The sequence below is a fragment of the Spinacia oleracea genome, chromosome 3 (genome assembly GCF_020520425.1).
Source record: "Spinacia oleracea cultivar Varoflay chromosome 3, BTI_SOV_V1, whole genome shotgun sequence".
NCBI lineage: Eukaryota > Viridiplantae > Streptophyta > Magnoliopsida > Caryophyllales > Amaranthaceae > Spinacia > Spinacia oleracea.
The window spans coordinates 86,937,635-86,958,260 of NC_079489.1; the positions used below are offsets into that span (position 1 = coordinate 86,937,635).

Sequence of the window (20,626 nt, forward strand, 5' to 3'; positions counted from 1 at the left end):
AGACCAAGGATCGGCCCGAACGTCGTCGATATGGGCCAAGGCGTGAGCCGAAAACCGGGCGTTCTCTAACCTCGGTTGCCGAGGGTTGCTAGCCTTGAAATCGTAAGGAGGGCAGTTAGAAAGAATCTCCCCACCTTCCAACTTGTATCCCAACACCTCGGGATCAAGAGCGGCCTCACCAAATGCTGCACAAAGAAAAGGAAAAAGGTCAGTCACAAACAAGCCAAGAGAGAGGCGAACACCTCCGCCGAAGCACGATCTCAGCACGAGAATTCTCACCCCTATCGTAGATCCTACTGAGACCGGCAGCAGCAAGGATAGCCTCCCGAGTGATATAATGAAAATTAGGAAGCCAGTGCATAGGCTCCCTAGTTGACTTCGCTCGGAACCACTCCAACAGAGCTACTTGATCCGGATTTCCCAGATCCACAGGACCGACCCTTGACATCTCCGGGTCCACCCTCACGAACCACTTCGGCGGGGAATAGTAATGAGGATGCTTCGGATCCACAGGCACCCGCACTAGAAGCCATTGCTTCTTCTAGTTGTGAACCGAGGAGACATAAGGAAACGCAATTATGTACTGCGAGTCCCCCTTCCGAAGCCTTTTGTTGCTAATCGCCCACCAGTCGTGCTCCACGTTTTGGTTCCTCGCCAGCTCGTGCATTTACTTGAAAACCTCGATAGATGGAGGGTAACCGAGGAAATCGCACGTCCAGCGGTAAGAGATTATGTGACGCATGGACTTCGGCGTCAACTGAGCCAAGGAGATATTATACTCCTCCAACACGCGGGACACGAAGGGGTCCAAAGGGAACCTAAGCCCGTAATCAAAGTGGTCGAGATACACCGCTATCCTGCCAGGAGGCGGCCTCGTCACCCGAGCATGTGGCTGAAGAGGAAGCTCACACCAGTATCCCAAGGCATACTGAATGCCGTATAGATCCTCGGCGAGCCGATCATAACGCTCCCGCCGAGCGGCAACCAACCACTCCCCCTCAACAGCAGTATCGTCGGGACCAGCGATCTCGGTAGGGTCGTTAAACAGCGATGCAAGCTTACCCTCGGGATCCGCCTCCTCCCACCTCCTCGGGAAGAAAGGACGAACCACAAATCGACCAGTGGCCCCAGTTCGTTGGCTCGACCCAGCTTGGGCCCCGCTTCCCGAACGTTCCTCAACCTCGGAAGGGACGTTCCTCACATCCTCCTCCGAACCACTAGAAGAGGACGATGTGTTGAACTTCCTCTTCCACCTTCCTCCGGCCATGACAAGAACTTCGAAAAGGCAGAGTGCCGAAGATACAGAGAGCGGGAGAACGAAAGAAACAAAAGGGAAACAAATTACCTTTTCCGGAGCGGAAATTGCCGATAAATCGAACTGAGTGAAAATCCGAAGCTGATTCTCGGAGAATTCACGAAGATCTGAAGAAAACTCACAAGAAATGTCACCGGATTTCTGGAAAAGCTTGAGAGAGATTTGGGTGAATAAAGTTTGAAATGTGGTTTGGGTCGAGTATTTATAGACCTTGGCACGAAAAACCGCCCAACTTCCGCTTTATCTTGGACCGTACGATGGACACCGCATCTGAAGCGTCCTTTGGACACCTGTCCCACTAGCGCACGGATTCAAACGCCCCTTTTTGAAAAAAGAGGGGGAAATCTTTTCAACTTCTGGAACTTGGAAACCCGCCCATTTATTCCCAAATGGATCGGGTCTGGGGGGCATGTTGTTTGGGCTCCCAATTGGAAACCAATTGGGCCTCTAAGTCCAAAGCCCAAAGACTCTGTACAGCAACATCAACCCACGACCAATTCCTTTGGCTTGTCAGCCACCCTAGAGGCCCAAGGCCCAAATAGTAATAAATGACCTATGGGCACATTTACTACTCAAACACTATAAATAAGCCGCCAAGGCACACACCCCAAGGTACGTCCATTTTCACGCCTTAAGACTACTCTTCTAGAGAACTTCTCTCTCTAGAATCCGAGCATTGTTCTTACTTAGGCATCGGAGGGGCTTTCCTCGGAAATACCCCCGAGGCTAGTAACTTGTTTATTGTGCAGGTTGATTTGGACACGACACATTCGAGCTAGCAAGATCTTCAACACACACAAAAGGGCCTTCATTCGAAGCCCATTGTTTCATCCACTTCAACACCGGAACATTTATTATTTATTATTTATTATTTATTATTTATTATTTATTATTTATTATTTATTATTTATTATTTATTATTTGTTGTTTGTTATTTTTTATTTGTTATTTATTATTTATTATTTATTATTTATTATTTATTATTTATTATTATTATTATTATTATTTATTATTTATTATTTATTATTTATTATTTATTATTTATTATTTATTATTTATTATTTATTATTTATTATTTATTATTTATTATTTATTATTTATTATTTATTATTTATTATTTATTATTTAGTATTTATTATTTATTATTTATTATTTATTATTTATTATTTATTATTTATTATTTATTATTTATTATTTATTATTTATTATTTATTATTTATTATTTATTATTTATTATTTATTATTTATTATTTATTATTTATTATTATTATTTACTCCCTCCATTCCTTTTTGTTGTTCCCATTTCCTTTTTTGGCGTTTCTTTTTGTTGTTCCCCTACTGAATCTTTACTATTTTTGGCCATAGTTTTTTTACCAATTTACCCTAAGATTCCCCACTATTTACCAAAAATACCCTAAGATTCTACCCTTTCCCACCCACTTTTACCCCACCCACCTTATTTAATTAATTTCCCATCCCCCATAACCCCACCCCACTACCCGTCACTTTCACTTCAACCCCCTCCTCATTTCTCTCTCTCTCTCTTCATTATTTCTGATTTCTCTCTCTCTCTCTTCATTATTTCTGATTTCTCTCTTCATTATTTCTGATTTCTCTCTCTCTTCATTATCTTACTATCCCTCTCTCTCTCTCTTCATTTTCTTGCTCTGTTTTTCACTCTCTCCTCCTAAAGATCTCCCTGTTCTTTCATACCGGGAGTGAGATCGCCGCCGCCACCACAACCAAACCTCCGCCGCCGCCACCACCCTCCGTTAAAGTTATAGAATACGGAAATATGGCTTTAGATGGTGAAATTCGACCATAAAAACTCTAGATCTAGAGTTTTTATGGTCGAATTTGACCTCTAAATCCTTAAAATCGTGAGTGATAGTAAGGATCAAGTGTTATTAATTATTATGTTGTATTTTTTCGTTGAATTTTCTGGGTTTATTTTGCTAGATTTTTTGGTTGATTGCTGTCGAATTTTTGGTGGTTTTTGTCGAATTTTTGGCGGTTTTTGTCGAATTTTCTGGGTGGTTTTTGTCGAATTTTTCAGTTGATTTTCGTCGATTTTTGGCTGAATTATTGGGTTGATTTTTGGGTTAAATTTGGTCGAATTTGGTGGTTGATTTTGGGTTGAATTTGTGAGTATTTATGGGTTGAAATTGTTCGCATTTCTGGGTTGGATTTGGGTTGAATTTTGCTCGATTTTTGGTTGAATTTATTCGATTTTCTGGGTTGAATTTGTTCAAATTGGGTTGAATTTGTTGTTCGGTTTTCTGGGTTAAATTTGCTCGATTTTCTGGGTTTAATTTGGGTTAAACTTGTTCGTATTTCTGGGTTTAATTTGGGTTGAATTCTGGGTTTATTTTTTAAAATTATTTATTCGATTTTCTGGGTTTGATTTTGGTTGAATTTGGGTTGAATTCTCGGTTGATTTTGGTTGAATTTGGGTTGATTGCTGTTGAATTTTTTGGGGGTTTTTGGTTGGATTTTCTTGATCTTTTTGTTGATTTTTCTGGTACGAATTTTCTGCAATTTTGTGGTTCGATTTTTCTGGTTCGAATTTAATCCTTTTTTGTTTGTTATTAATAATAAAATTTCTCCCATTTATCTTATTTATTTAATATTTTCTCTCTCCTTACCTTATTTTAAATATATAATCTCTTACACCCAATCATTATTCTTACACCCAATCATTACTCATATCCCAATACAAACCAAGATTCATTTTTCTTAAACCACACCCAACATTCTTTAGGGGAACAACAAAAAGGAATGGAGGGAGTATTATTTATTATTTATTATTTATTATTTATTATTTATTATTCATTATTCATTATTCATTATTCATTATTCATTATTCATTATTCATTATTCATTATTCATTATTCATTATTTATTATTTATTATTTATTATTTATTATTTATTATTTATTATTTATTATTTATTATTTATTATTTATTATTTATTATTTATTATTTATTATTTATTATTTACTCCCTCCGTTTCTTTTTGTTGTTTCCGTTTCCATTTTAAGCATTTCATATTGTTGTATCCATTTAGAATCTATTCTATTTTTGGACATACATTTTATCCTTAAGTACCCTTACATTTCTATCTAATTACCAAAATACCTAAAGATTCTACCCATATTCCCACCTAATTTTCCCCACCCATAATATTTAATTCTTTTCCCTTCCCCATATACCCACTCTCTCACCTCCTTTATCACCCATCATTATCACTCATCTCTCTTACATTATTTCTTTATTATTTTCTCACTCCTTTATTTATTATAATCTCTTACACCCAATCATTTCTCTTACACCCAATCATTACACTTATACCCATACAAACCAATATTCCAATTTTCTTAAAAACCACACCAGATTCCAAATGGATACATCAAAAAGAAATGGAGGGAGTATTATTCATTATTTATTATTTATTATTTATTATTTATTATTTATTATTTATTATTTATTATTTGTTATTTATTATTTATTATTTTTTATTTTTTTATTTTTTTTATTTTTTTATTATTTATTATTTATTATTTATTATTTATTATTTATTATTTATTATTTATTATTTATTATTTATTATTTATTACTTATTATTTATTACTTATTATTTATTATTTATTATTTATTATTTATTATTTATTATTTATTATTTATTATTTATTATTTATTATTTATTATTTATTATTTATTATTAATTATTTATTATTTATTATTTATTATTTATTATTTATTATTTATTATTTATTATTTATTATTTATTATTTATTATTTATTATTTATTATTTATTATTTATTATTTATTATTTATTATTTATTATTTATTAGTTATTATTTATTATTTATTATTTATTTAGTTCAGTTCAGTTCAGCTCCATTAAGGGCTCTGTTTGGTAACTCATTTCAGTCAACTTAAATTATAAGTTCTCTGGAATTTTAGTAACCTTATCATTCTAGAGTTGTTTGGTAAATAGTCCAAACTAAATTTCAGGTGCTAAAATGGACTGAAATCGAGACGCTACTTCAAGTAACGTCTGAAAATCAGTCCAAAAATTTCAGCACTGTTTTCCATTTTTATCAAATTAATACCAGAAATTAAAAAAAGAAGTGTTGTTGGTTATTATTTATTTGACTTTGCTCATGATTTAACTATTCCTTATATTAGATAGACCTATACATGATCTAGATTGGTCGGGTCTGATCTAGACATATAAGTTCTGATCTGGATATGATCTGTACAGATCGGTTTTGATCTACACATAATTTGTACAGAGCATTTATGATCATGACATGATCTGTAAAGTTTATTTCTGAGCTAGACATATCAGTTCTGATTTGGACATGATTTGTACGGATCAGTTTTGATCTGGACATAATATTTACGGATCAGTTCTGATATGGACATGATCTGTATGGATCAGTTCTGATCCGGACATGATCTATACGGGACAGTTCTGATCCGGACATGATCTCTACGGATTAGTTCTGATCTGGACATGATCTGGTCATGATCTGTACAGATCGGTTATGATCTGGTCATGATATGTACAAATCAGTTCTGATATGGTCATGATATGTGCAGACCAGTTCTGATCTGGTCATAATATGTACAGAGTCGATATCTAGACCAATTATAATTTGGACATATCGATTCTTATCTGGACATGATCTGTACAAATCGGTTTTGATCTGAACATATAGGTTCTGTAAGGATCAGTTTTGATGTAGACAAAATCTGTGCAGATTTGAACATGATCTGTACATATCAGTTATGATCTGGATATTATATGATCCTATCAGTTCTGGTCTGGATATAATGGTTCTGATCTATACAAATCAGTTCTGATATGGACATGACCTGATCATATCGTTTCTGATCTGGACTTAATGGTTTTAATTTGGACATGATGAATTTGAATGTTTTTATTAGTGGTTTTTTATGCCTTAAATAATAGATTTTAATTGCACCGACAACAACATTCTTTTTTTATTAAAGCAATAATAGTAATAAAATATTAAATATAATAACAATGATATAAACATATAACAATAATAATAATAATAATAATAATAATAATAATAATAATAATAATAATAATAATAATAATAATAATAATAATAATAATAATAAGGTGTTGGAGCCCAATTAGTGGCTAGGCTCCCATCCAACTTTGTGTAATCGCTTCTTTATTTGTAATAATAATAACAATAATAATAATAATAATAATAATAATAATAATAATAATAATAATAATAATAATAATAATAATAATAATAATAATAATAATCTGGTCTGATCTGATCTGAACTTATTTTTCTGATCTGATCTGATTAAATCTAAAATAAGTAATAAAGTCCTGAAATAAGGTGAACTAAACAGGGCCATATTCTTTATCATATACTTTAGTATTTAAATACATATATTATTATTTTATTTATTACGAGTAATAGAATAAAAACTTTAATGTTGACATAAGAGTATATAAAATATACGAAGTACAAGTATTAACTAAAAACCAATGACTTAAAGAATAAGTTTTTGCCAAACAATTCATCTAATCAGTTAACTTATCAGTTTCAGCACCTTACTAGTTTCAGTTACTATCTTATCAGTTTCAGGTAACTTATCATTTTCAGCTTCATTTCAGTTAATTTTGCCAAACAGACCCTAAGCTCAGTTCAGTTCAGTTCAGTTCATCTCCATTCAGTTCAGTTCAGTTCTATTCAGTTCAGTTCAATTCAGTTCAGTTCAGCCAAATAAAGTCCAGAAGAACAGGGCGATGTTTAATAAGCTTAATTTTATTGGGTTTTGGGGATTTTGATTTCCTTTGCTAATGGTGTACAAAAGAATGAGTAACATATTTGCTCTTTTCCCACTTTTAAAAGAAAAAGAGTGATGTATTTGCAATGTATTTTGAATGTATATACAATGTACTTACAATGTTTTTATAGCTTATTTTCAATGTATTTGTACTTTTCACGATAAGAGTATTTTTCACCGGATCTCAACCTATATATATATATATATATATATATATATATATATATATATATAAGGTTGTGTCTACGTTTTGACCTCATTATCTATCTATTTATTTACACTTTTAAATTAAAATTGGATAAGAATGAATAAAGTGTCATTTAACTATGCACTACATGTCTTTTTTTTTTTTTTGTCACCGCATTTACACGAAGTTGGTGGGGTTAGATGCCAATGGTAACTGTTAAATGTGAGTAAGGGGAAGTAGGTATTTAGTGTCAACACACCAAAAAGCATGTGAAACATATCATAAAATGGTGCAAGTAATATGGAACTTCCAAAAAATTAAAATGGTGCAAATAATAATAAATAAATAAAACGAGGGAAGTAAAAAAGAACAAGAAGTATAAGCAAATCATATCGTGCTAATTTAATATATATTGATAAATCACTTATAATGCTTACTCATATTCTCTTCGTTTCGCAATATTTATTCTAGTAGCTTTTATAGATTCTTGTTTCTAGGAAAGTTTGAGAAAAGTAAGTTGGGTGTAGAAAAAAGGTGGAAAATGTAGGATAAATAGTGTAAAAAAGTGAATGGATGTAAGAAAAACGTGAATAAAGTAAAAAAGAATGATTGAAAAGGTGTAAATATTGTGAGAAATGGAAGATAGTAAAAGCCTAAAAGGTGTTTGCTAAATTTTTTTCCCAAATTCTTATATGAGACTGTCTTCACCATCAACTGATGGTGAGACCAGTTCACACTTGCGAATTTAGGTATGTTATTTATATAGTTTAGACATGTTACTTTTTTTTTATAATTTTAGAGGAGTACTTTTTTAGTTTAGGTATGTTACTTCTATAGTTTATACATGTTACTTTTTTTATACGGAGTAGTTTTAGGGGAGATACCTTCTTAGTTTAGGTATGTTACTTCTATAGTTTAGACATGTTACTTTTTTTTATATAATTTTAGAGGATGTACTTTTTTTAGTTTAGGTATGTTACTTCTATAGTTTATACATGTTACTTTTTTTATACGGAGTAGTTTTAGTGAAGATACATTCTTAGTTTAGGTATGTTACTTCTATAGTTTAGACATGTTACTTCTTTTTTTTAATTTTAGATGGGGTATTTTTTTTAGTTTAGGTATGTTACTTCTATAGTTTAGACATGTTACTTTTTTTTATAATTTTAGATGAGGTACTTTTTTAGTTTAGGTATGTTACTTCTATAGTTTAGACATGTTACTTTTTTTTATACGGAATAGTTTTAAGGGAGGTACAATTTTAGTTTAGGTATGTTACTTCTATAGTTTAGACATGTTACTTTTTTTATATAATTTTAGAGGAGGTACTTTTTTAGTTTAGGTATGTTACTTCTATAGTTTAGATCTGTTACTTTTTTTTTATAGTTTTAGGGGAGGTACGCTATTGGTTTCGCGCTCGTCACACCATCAAGTTGATGGTGTGACTAGTCTCACAGGAAACGCGTTAAATTTTTTTTGTACGGCATTGTTAAAAATGGAACAAATTAGAAGTGAATAAAAAAAGTATAAAGCATCAATCCGTGGACTATGGACCATGGTGCACATAGAGCATGGTGCACCATGTGTACCAAAAGAACACATGTGCATAAACAAAAGAACATGACACTATGACAAAAGAACATGCAATATAATATTTTACTTTTTTGTTATAAAAAATCACAATTTATTAAAAATATAAAAAAATATATGTCGATGTTCTTTTAACTTAACCAGATATTCTTTTAATTATATACTAATGTTCTTAAGGTGCACCATGCTCTATGTGCACCATGGTCCACCTTCTAAATTGCGATAAAGCATCCCATAACAAGAGATTAAAATAATGCGAAAAATATTTGTTTTTAGTGAAACTAACATTTACGGTAGAAGAGAAGGGGATGAGAGATTAAAAAAAAAAAAAAAGACTAACCCTTAAGTTGACACTTGACCGTTGTTCCATATATTCATATCAACATGTCGTCATGACGTCATGTACTTATGTGTGTGTGTTGGTAAACATAAATTGCGGATCGGAAACACGAAAGAAAAAGAACGAGGGACACGGAGGGAATTGCAAATGCCCGCACTGTGCAAATACCCTTTAAGCCCAAACCACCTATTCCCTTTTATATAAAGCATAGAAGTACAATAGTTATTGCTCTAAGAATAGGCAGACTGCAGGAGCACAAACTTTTGGTGAATATCATTGTAACAATGACAAATTTTGCGATACTATACAGTGCCTTTAAGCAAATATCTACTGTAATGTTGTTGCTATGAATTTCACAAATGATTATTAGCACTTTGCAAAGACTGGACAAAAATCAGGAGCCTATACATGAAGGGTATGGGTATGAAGTACAAGTCAATACACGAGATTTAATATACAGTCTATCCTGGCCTCCGGATGAAATGATTACATAAATAAAAAGGTAAACCATGGCATTACACTGCAAACATCATTGTGGCCTGTAGTATCCACCTTGATGAGGAGGATAGGGAGTTGGAACAGTGTATGGTGGTCGAGGGAACGATGAAGGCTGTTGGTTATGTGCATTGTAATATGGACCTCGCCATCCTGGATAAGCAGGCTGCCCATATTCATAACTGCTTGGCGGCTGCTGGTGTGGTTGTTGGGATGGGTATGGTGAACCAGATGAAGGTGGACCCTGACCCTGACCCTGGTATGGAGGTTGATGTGGTTGCTGGGAGGGACCACCATAAGAAGGAGCATATCCAGGCATTGGGGGATCCTGTGGTGGCTGATAGTAAGGGGCTGGTGATTGTGGCCTAACATTTCCAGTCTCTGTTTGCTGCGAGGCTGGATGATAATAGGAGGCAGGTACCTGTGCCCTTGAAGCTTGGGAAACATTTCCGTTATCTGTTTGCTGCGGAGACATTGTTCTTGGAGGCGGATGGTTTTGCCCTACTGATGGGTAGCTCTGATTACTCGAAGTCCTATCCTGGAAACTGAGACCTGATATTTGTCTCTGCACATCTTCTATCATTTCACGGCACTGGATATTTCGGGTCATCACAAAGTCACTACACTGTTGTTTTACATTTGTAATTGCATCCTGCATATAAGGGAAACACCATATAATTACTACATCAACCACCATTGATTTACGCATATCAAAGTCTATTGGAGATTATTCACCAACATGGTCACAGAATAGCTAGTAGTAGGAAGTTGCTTTGCAAATTTATTTAAACTTCAAGTTTGATGGCATATTGAAAGTTTCCAGAGAAACGTACCTGGAGCGTTACATAAAACTTGAGTCCCTCGTTTATGTTCTCCTTGATTTCTCGGTACTTTGCTATTGCAGCTTCAATCTGCTTATAGCACTTCTCTCTGGAAGCTGTAATAGTGCAGCATAACCCATTAAAACAGAAAAGCCACGACGTGAATGTAAAAGCAAAATACTATGTAGTGGTAAAAGAAACTACCCATGATAATTGTTAGAACCCACAGAATAAAACCAAGAAGAAAGCAAAGAAAAGATATGAACATCCATTGTGATGAGACTTCATGCTCTTTCACCGAAACTCTCACCACATATGATACGCATGTAGACTCCTAAATGGCTAAATCCTTCCCGAGCTTTTTTTTCCCATCTTATCTTTCCTAGTCTCAATCACACTTGCATTATTAAGACGATCCATCTCCTTCTGTCTTTCCGGATCCCTGGAGGTGCTACTACAAGTCTACAATTACTAGTCTAGAGGAAGAAGTTGAACATACAATCATAAATTGACAAGTAGGAATTGTAGCATCAATGCGCCTCATTCTTTGTTCTGGGAAATTGGTATTTTAAGCATGGTATATGTGCTTGTGACTTCTAATTGTAAGTCTTATTTAGCTCAAAGGAAAGTAGCTCATCCTCGGACGGTCGGACCACTTACTTAAAAATTGCCGTAATAATTGTGACTTCTTATTCTAATAACTGCAAGTTTATTAGAGAAGAAATAGCTCCTCAATAATAAGCTGTTGACAAACTTAATGACAAATAAAACCTAGATTGGCAGTCTGGTTATGGTAGAATGAATAAAATTAGTTTAAATCCATCCCAACATCCTTCGTAGTAGATGGTTTGTTATTTCCAGTACAAATTGAAAAAACAAGTCAATTTAGTAGCTGTTTTTTATTAAAGCAGCCTTAGCAGGTAAAAAGTAGGGAGGGTATCAATCTGCATTAGTCTTGTTGTCCAACTTCGCATGTTTCCGTAGGAGACACAATCATAAATGCATTAGATCATGGCTTGTAGGAAAAACGAAACGTGCAATTGAATATACCAACAGGATATTCTTTTCTCACAAAGCATTTCACACTAGACTTCTTTCTTTTCCTTTTTGGAAGAGCAAGGGCTTCTTTTGGGGTGGGGGGGGGGGGGGGGGGCTTAGCTGCTTAGGATCGAAGCCACACTCCTAGAACACTTAGAGCGAACATCAAAGGCTGTAAGTGAGCTCCCCACTCCACAAAAGAAACCAGCCCTATAACTCCATTGGTAACAATAACAGTTCAGCTTCTAGCAACTTCCCCTCTCAAATCCATACTCATCTTCATTGTTAAAAGCAAAAAGAAAAAAGGGAAGGCATTAGTGTATTACTGATGTTAAGTACAACAACACTCAGCACCTTCTCTACAATGTCACATGCTTCATGTGAATCTAGAATCTAGTAGAGAGAAATGAAGCTGAAGATACCAACTAGCTCATACGCCTGCTGACTTGCTGTTGTGTACGTACATATAAACTATAATCCCCATTTGAACAATTCACAGTAGATCCTGGAGTATGTATGGTCCGGATAGAATTAACTATCCTGACTGTTGGCACTAACTAAATTTAGATATGTTAGTTTGTATAGTTCTACAATACTTGAATTTATAGCAACACAACCTCAAAATGGGTAGTTTTCTTTTATTGTTATTAAAAAAATCAAATATTGTTGAAGAAATTAAGAAACAGAGAATACATAAAATAACCATGTACCTTGCCACTGTCAAATTTTATAAAAAAAAAAACGAGGGTTCACGTAGTAATTAGAAATTAAGAAACAGAGAACATATAAATAACCATGTACCTTGCCACTGTCAAATTTTAGAAAAAAACGAGGGTTCATGTAGTAGTTTATTGATAGAGATTTTAGATTTGATTAAGCATGTTAGGACTTAGGAGCTTCAATAACAGCAATGATAAAGAATCTTAAAGCCAGTTGAACTTGCAACAATAGAAATTAGAAACAACAACAAGTACAAACTCTGACAAAATAAACTAACCCTTGAAATCTTCAAGATTGAAGATAGCAGAGAACTGGTCATTATGAGCCTGTAAACAAGAAAGCCACATCAATCAGAAAACCGTCTCACTCAAATACTGAAGAATTTTGTAATCAACTTAATGGCAACGTAAAGAAACAAGACAACAAAATACCCATTTCCAGGAACAAGGAGGTGCATACTTTTCAATCACATTAACAAGAAGCAAGTCACAAGGATGTACATCTTTACCAGTAGTGTTTAACAGCAAAATCCTAAAAACAGCTATATATTTTTGGTGTAGAGAGGGCCTCAAAGGGAAAATGAAATAAACAGCTATATGGTGTAAAATAAATTCCCTGTTAGTCTGTTACAGAAACGTACATGACATGGAATTACTATAGAAGATTCAACCAATTTGATAGTATCTTCAATTTTCAAATAAAAAATGAAACCCTCTATTTCAAGGATGATGTGGGAGACTTGGAGGGTAACAAACCAACGATTAACATCACCATATAGTGGTATTGTAACATTAAAAAACCAATGATGTTAACGAGTCCACAGCTCAAGGGTAACAATAAGCAATCACAATGGTGATTGCACTCATTGCAGTAAGAGTTGCCAAGTTACAGAAGCAGAAATTCACAAGCAGTGCCAAGGGAGTTGATGCTATCAGGAACTCTCCATCTAAATTTACAATATACAATTTGTGGAATGTAATAGTCCAAGTGTTTTTAGACTTCCCATAAATTTTTATTCATTAAAATTATTTGTTTGAATAATTCATAAAATAGCATGCCAGCCACACTGAAGGTCAAAGTCAGAGTCAGACAAAAATGCCTACTAAAAGCTCCAAAGCCACAAGATAACATCCAAATGAAAACCACACAGCAGCTCTACAACAGTTGTTGTGACTCTTCCTTTCTAAGATCAACTCAGAGAATTCCCATCAATGCACATCTCAAAATTAGTAACAAAAAAAAATATTCTGCAGAGCTACTTAGCAACTGTTAAGAGAAATTTGACTAAGAGACCTGAGAATCCACTTTACCACCAAAAAATCCACCCTGCAACCTCACAATGCAAAAAAAATTATGTCCATACATCTCTCCACCCTTAGAGGACATGACATTAATACTAGGATAAATGGTCTTAGACAGCCTCCTAATGCAGTTTTAAAATCAGCAAAACATCTCAGGTTTGATGGCCATACTCTCAAAAGATGCGCATCAAAGAGATTCAGGTTTCGGCAAACCCACTTAACCACCAAGTAGATATTTCAGACAACATACAGCCAAACACCTTATAAACACCATGGAAGTCAAACCCCTCCTCCTAAAGGTAACAAGCACATCCCAACAAACAAGGTGATCTCCTCAATCATCCCAATCCCAGATCCAGTTAAGAGTCAAGCTGGTCTCCACTATCCTGCCCGTGGAGAAATAGGCTCCCCCATCTAGACTCTTGAGCACGAAATACACCTTAAACACGCCTTCCCTTATGTTGTGATCAAATAAAAATATAAAACATTATTGATAGCGTACGATCTGTCACAAAATTAAGCCAAATATTATAGCAAAGAAATCTATAACTAGTATTTAAAAAGGAAGACCATTGATTGTTAGACGACACGTGTCACCTGCATCTTTCATCCACACGTGTCACCTCCATCTTTCATCCTTTTTTTTAAAATCTTTCCTTTTGTAGTTTGTTATACGAAGTATTTATTTTACATATTCAACACCTCTTCCACTTGATCTTCCTCCTTTAACATCAATTTACTAATTCATATATTCATTCATATATTCATTCAACGTCTTGCACTCCATCTCCCGCTTTAACACTCAATATTAATTCACCATCTAATTTATATATTTACAACTTTTAAATTTCACCTTTATATAAATCATATATTCCCACTAAAATCACAAACCCTCAATATAATCAACACTTTAAAATACGGCTTAACAATGACTATATAATCGCCTGTTCATTGAACGGGCTAAAAAGCTAGTTGTATCAAATAAAGATCACCAAAGAAGATAGAGAGGTTAATGAAGACATATTGCACCTACTGGCGATGAGCGACTGAACAAAGGAGCGAGTTAAAGTTATGTGCAACAACAAAAATCTACCGAGGGTAAAAATTATGTCGAAGAAGCAACATTTAGATAGTTTGGACATGTGAAGAGAGGCATCCAGCTAGCCTAGGTGCTCTGATGCAATCTTCATATATGGATACAAAATTCCTGGAATTTCTGATTTTATCATAAAACCAAAGTTCATCATAAGATGAAGCTTTTATATTGCAACTCATGAGAGTATACAAAAAAGCATTGAATGAGATCCAACATAGAAATTCCCCTGATTTTACAAAAAATATTGTGAAGTATGAACTATCAGTTTAGAATGCATTATTTTGAATAAAAAGTGAAGAGTCCAACTTCATATATAAACATGCTCAAGCGAGATACTTTGAACTTAGGAGGGATAAAGCAAAATTTCTTATAGGGACCCAGTCACATGGGCTCTGCAAATTTGCCAATATTTGATGTATGACGAAAGGAAACATGTCGGACTTTGAGATGATATGAAAACGAGCATATTATCTGAAATAATAATTTTAAGTTTTTAGCTTGCTCATGAGTTAAGCCTTGAAGCTGCTGCTGATTGTCAAAGAACTTCTGTCAGTTGCACGCATGAATACTAGCAAGCTTTATTGAATTGATCTATTGTTTCATGCAGAGAGCTATTACAAACGATAAGCTGATAAGAGAGTTTTACTGAATTGATTATCACCTCCATTTTTCTAAGTTCTAATCACTCTCGTTTTCATTCGTCTTTCTAACTTCTACCCACTTTCATCTTATTCCATTCATGTCAGCCTTTTATCCATATTTTACTATCTCCCACCCCACTTTGTAGGGCCAAATTATAATTCATTGTTCAAGCAGGACTGAAGTTCTTCAGGCACACTTAATTTGTAGTCTCAACGCTAAAACTATGACTTCGTTCCAGAATATTACTTCAACAAACTATATTAAGTAAAATAGTAATTCTACAGAAAATAACAACCTGAATTTGCATCAATAGCTGCCCTTGTGCCTGGATATTATGAGAAATCTCCTCGCAGATGTTATCATATTTTGCTATCTCCTTCTTAAAAAGATCCTCATAAGATCCAGTAGATGTCATTAGCTTTGGCAGTATGTCATCCTGAAGTATATGGCATGTATGTCAGCGAAAGCTAAAGAATCAGAATATAACTAAACACTACAGTACATAACACAGCCATGAGCACCTTTCTTTTCATTTCTTTAAGCATGTCTTCAAGGCCTGCCCGTTCGGCTCCGAGAGTCTCCAGTTGCCTCTGTTCAAACGAGAAGATGATGAGGTGTAATGATGATGAGCAAGAAAACTCTAGATTTTTTGCCTCTTCAAAATCACATTTATAATAAAACAAAGAACAAACAAATATACACATCTGGTGCAATTCACAATGCTAATAACTCAGAGAGAAGGAGAGGGCTTTCACCTCATTTAGTTTATAATCCTCCCTTTCAAATCATGTTAGAAGGATTAAAAGAGAAGCAAAAGAGAGAGGGAACCAGTGATGAGCCAAGAAAGACAATAACACGATGGAGACATTAATCGAAAAGTTCTTTTACATGACAATATAGAGTAAAAAGGAAAAAAAATTACCAGACTTTGCTTCAAATTTCCAACTATTGCATCCTCGTTAGCATCCAAAGACATGATTGGCTTTGCAAGACTTGGAAGTGCAGCCTCAATCTGACAAAGAGCGATAGTAAACCATGAACAGGGAAAGGATAAATGATTTATAAAAATTGCAAGTTACAAACTTCTCTTTCCCTCAATTGAAGGAAGAAGGAGGATGATTACAACCAGACTCATTGATACATTCAAATAAAAAGTCAACCATAGTCAGACCTCTCAATAAGAGAAGTACAAAACTCTAGACTAAGCATAAAAAGCATATAAAGTTGGGCGGCCAAGTCCCAAAAGGTACTCAAGAGTCTTTTCAGTACTGCGAATAGATATTCTGTATGTGTGGATAGAGCATAGAGCTGCCAGTAGCATTTGAAGAAGCTTCATCAAAAAGATACAAAACTTGGAAGATGAGAAATTTCCCAGAGATTGTTAGATGATGAGGTTTAACATTTTATCAGTGGCTTATTTGTTTCTTTTGAATCCTATCAACAATAGAGATCTACGATACAGGGGGGGGGGGGAGCAAAAGGGGTAACAACCCGTGAGAAAAACTATGGAAAGGCCAACATGATATGTAAACCAAACCTAGCTAGCTTACTTACCGTACATCGACTTCCATATTCCCGTACACGATCTATTTCATAAGGCATCACATAATCAAAGTGGGTTTTCTCCTAGGGGATACCTTTTGGTAAGGCTGAAAATTCCTCCTAAGTCCTAACCATCCGTATAATCCTGTCTGTATGGTGATCAGAAAGCCCAGCCATGTTTAAAGGTAAAAGAACTTCACAAAAATGCCAATCTAATACACTTTAATATACAGAAAGCCAAAGGGGACACTATAAGCCAAGCATAATATTAAAAGGCAAGATACGGGAGCATACAGGATGGCAATCAAGTATGGACATGAGGGAAGAATGGTCTTTAACAGAACGCTCAATTCTAGCATCACTTTCTCCAGCTTGCTTCAAGTTTGCAGCAAATCTATTCAGCCTATCCAGCAGGTTTTTTGTAAGTGTACTGGATTGAGGCCTAGTCCACCGTGTGCCAAACTGGCTTCTAAATTGAGAATCCTCCTGAGCTTCTTTTTGCAAAAGTTCCTCTGTCTGCACCAATAATTCATGATTGACCCTTCTCAGATCTCTAAGTTGCTGTAACTCACCTTCCAGTCCAGCTGGGCCACCGCTAATTTGCACTGCTTCCACATCTTCTTTAAGATTTTCTGGAAGGGTTACATTCCCTTCTAAAGCAAGAAGAGATTCAGGCAAGTCCATTTCTTTGAGCCTCACTCTAGCTAGCTCGCTTCCCTGCTGGAGTTTCTCAGCTTGTGTTCTGATAACATCATCAACCATCTCAGTGTACCTGGAAAGTGCTTTGGTACTACTGTCTGGAATAAGAGATAAAAACATCTTCTCTTTGCTCGCGTCCACTAACTCATCAAGAGACATTGGTTTTACCATAGAGAACGCAGATAGAGGAGCCAATGAACTAGCCTGTGGAACCCTTTGCAAGTACACTCTATCGTTCTCCTTCATTGCCCTCTCCAAATTGCGATTAAGACTTGCCTCTAGCTTACTAACAGCGTCTAGGAGCTGTGCAGGAGCTCCTTTTGTTGATCTCTTATCAGATAGAGCACTAATCCCAGACTTTAGCCTAGCAATTTCTTCAGCTATCTCCTCTTTCTCATGGAGCTCTAAACTATACCTAAAGCAAGCTTCAGCGAAAAAAAGAGATGCCTTTAGCTGCACATGGGCTATCCAAGTCTTGTCAAAATGTTGATTAAGAGGAGGAACACTAAGTGCCGCTAAAGCTTCCTCGTAATAGATTCCAACCTGCAATTGAAAATTTTAGAAGCACATCCTGATCAATTAGGAAAGGGAAGCTTGAGCAAGCTTATACCAAAGCAAAAGCTACTATCCTTATTACCATGCGAAAATGAAGTTAATAATCCCTCCGTCCCAATTTAGTCTTTACAGTTTCTATTTACATCTCTCCCATATTAGTTATTTTTTTTCTTTTGTATTTTGGAAAAGACCTACAATTATTTTAATACCTCTCTCTTCCCACTACCAGAAACTTAGAGTCTCATTTTATCTCACATTCGATTAAAAAATGCTCCACTATCACATTTACTTTTCAATAAATTAGTAACCCGCTATCTTTTTTCGGAACTACTTTTCCAATAAAATAATATTTGATAACCAAACAACAATTTATCTCCTAAAACTTTATGCCCTTATAGGTGTCAAAAGACTCAAAACTAATCTGGGACGGAGGGAGTATAAATTAGAAATAATCCAAAATCTTTATCAGTGAGCGGTGAGCCTATATAGTTGAATTAACAGACTAAATCATACCAAGACCATACAGAAATTTGCCCTTGTTTGATAAAAGAGCTGTTAGCAGTTATATGATGCTAATTGTAGAAAGTTCTTTGCCAGATAGAGGTGATTTAACTAGGTGATTGCATTAGCTGATTAGTTGTTAGCTATGTGGTAAAATTAGGCACTAACTGACATGTTTAAAAGTGTAAAAGATTTTTCATTTAGTTTTCTAAATGTACAAACGAAAAAGCTCTTTCAATAAGCTCTAGTATGAACTTATTGGACCCAATAAGTTCTTTACCTAACACCTTGAAGAACTTTTAAGCTGATCAATCAGCTATCTTCCCCAAAAAGGCTATAAGCTCTCTAACAAACTCTTCGTCAAACAATCCCTTCATGAACAAGAACAACTGTCAAAGATTTAAAGTCTAGGCCCAAAAGTAATATGAAGTAGCTAACACAGAATCTGCAACTTCTCCTTTCCATTCCTTAGAAATAGATTCTTTTGGAGCAAAACATTCTAGCCATATGACTAACCAAATATAGACTGTTCTACCGTAGGATAGATTCCAGCCTTCCATCGACGCTGCAGCAGTGTCCAACAGGGGATATGGATTCAAAGATAACTATCTTCCACAATCAAGTGTCACATAGGAAACCGAAAGCCCAATTTTTTGGTCTAGAATGGGGAAAAAACTGTCCAGAAGTTAATGCAAGACATATATGCCTATTGGAGATATTATATGTTCCTTGACTCGACTAAAAACGATCAGTAACAGCGAATCACAAAGTACACCCTAACCAAACTCCTAAACTTAAAAAAATCCATGAAAAAAACACGAATCAAAACCCGAATTACCTGACGGGAAATCTTAGAGCAAACACCAGGAGTACTTCCTTTAGCAATGCTAGTCTCAAAAACACACTCCTGAGCCTGAGCCAACATCAGCCTCTCTAACATCCCAGCACACTCAACTGAAACATCCACAGTCGCCGACCCCCCAGCGGCCGCCTTTACCGCCACATTATCCCTCAAATAAGCGAAAACACCGGCAGCAGTAACAAAGTTATAGACCGCCTGCTTCCTCCCCTCCACCGTGGACCGATCAACAGCCAGACCAATCTGACTATACACCGCACCCAAATTAAACAACACAGCCGCCTTCTCAAGGTGTAGATTGATTTGCGACGACTTATTCCTGGTTTTAAAAGCGTCGAACCAGGTGAATTGAAGCGTATTGATGTGATCCTTGTCGGACGAAATTGGGAATCGAGTTTCCATTAAGCAAAGGCATTTGAAGTACTTGATTAGAATGTCGCGCCTTGCGGGAGGCGAATCGGATGATTTTTCGATGTCGGTGCGGAGTTGTTTGACGGTTTCGAGATCGTCTTCTAGGTTTTGCGCCTCGCGCTCGGAGTAGTGGAAGGTGATGTAATTGCGCAGGGGACGGTATAGGTCAACGGAGTTCGTCTTCTTCTCGTGGATTGCTAGCATTAGGTTTGTTGTTGCTGCTGAGGAGGTTGAGGTAGCCATTGTTGAGAGGTTGATGCTGATAGGAGGAAAGAGAGGAGAGAGAGAAGAAAGATTAGTGATTAAGGAAGAGAAAATATCTGATCTGGGCTTGGCGTATCGTCCGTAATACGACCAAAACAAATTTGGGAAGGGATGTTACCGCAAAAATATTACTCCCTCCGTATTTATTTAAAAGATACATTTGGCCTGTTACGGGTATTAAGAAGAACAACTAGTGTGTAGCTCGGGCGATGCCCCGGTTGCTACTTTGAATAATTAAAATTCGATTTTTTTTTTCAACTCAATATTTGACTAAGATACATGTAGATCATAAAAGTGAAAAGATTCATTAAGTTCATCAACTACACATGTACATTACCTTCATCATGCAAAGTAATTTTTCTAATATTTTAATTGTTTAATTCACGGCTTTCCTAATATTGT

The 20,626-nt window shown here is 35.4% G+C and overlaps 1 protein-coding gene across 1 annotated transcript; it reads right to left on the reverse strand.

The window, feature by feature from the left end:
- Window positions 1–9,532: 9,532 nt before the first annotated feature.
- Window positions 9,533–20,306, reverse strand: LOC110776943 (vacuolar-sorting protein BRO1). Its single transcript, XM_021981513.2, has 8 exons — window positions 19,529–20,306; window positions 17,230–18,177; window positions 16,316–16,405; window positions 15,915–15,983; window positions 15,689–15,829; window positions 12,632–12,680; window positions 10,609–10,712; window positions 9,533–10,427 (listed from the first exon to the last, which is right to left on the reverse strand). The coding sequence occupies exons 1-8, from the start codon at window positions 20,201–20,203 to the stop codon at window positions 9,810–9,812; spliced, it is 2,694 nt and encodes an 897-aa protein (XP_021837205.2). The 5' UTR covers window positions 20,204–20,306; the 3' UTR covers window positions 9,533–9,809.
- Window positions 20,307–20,626: the final 320 nt, after the last annotated feature.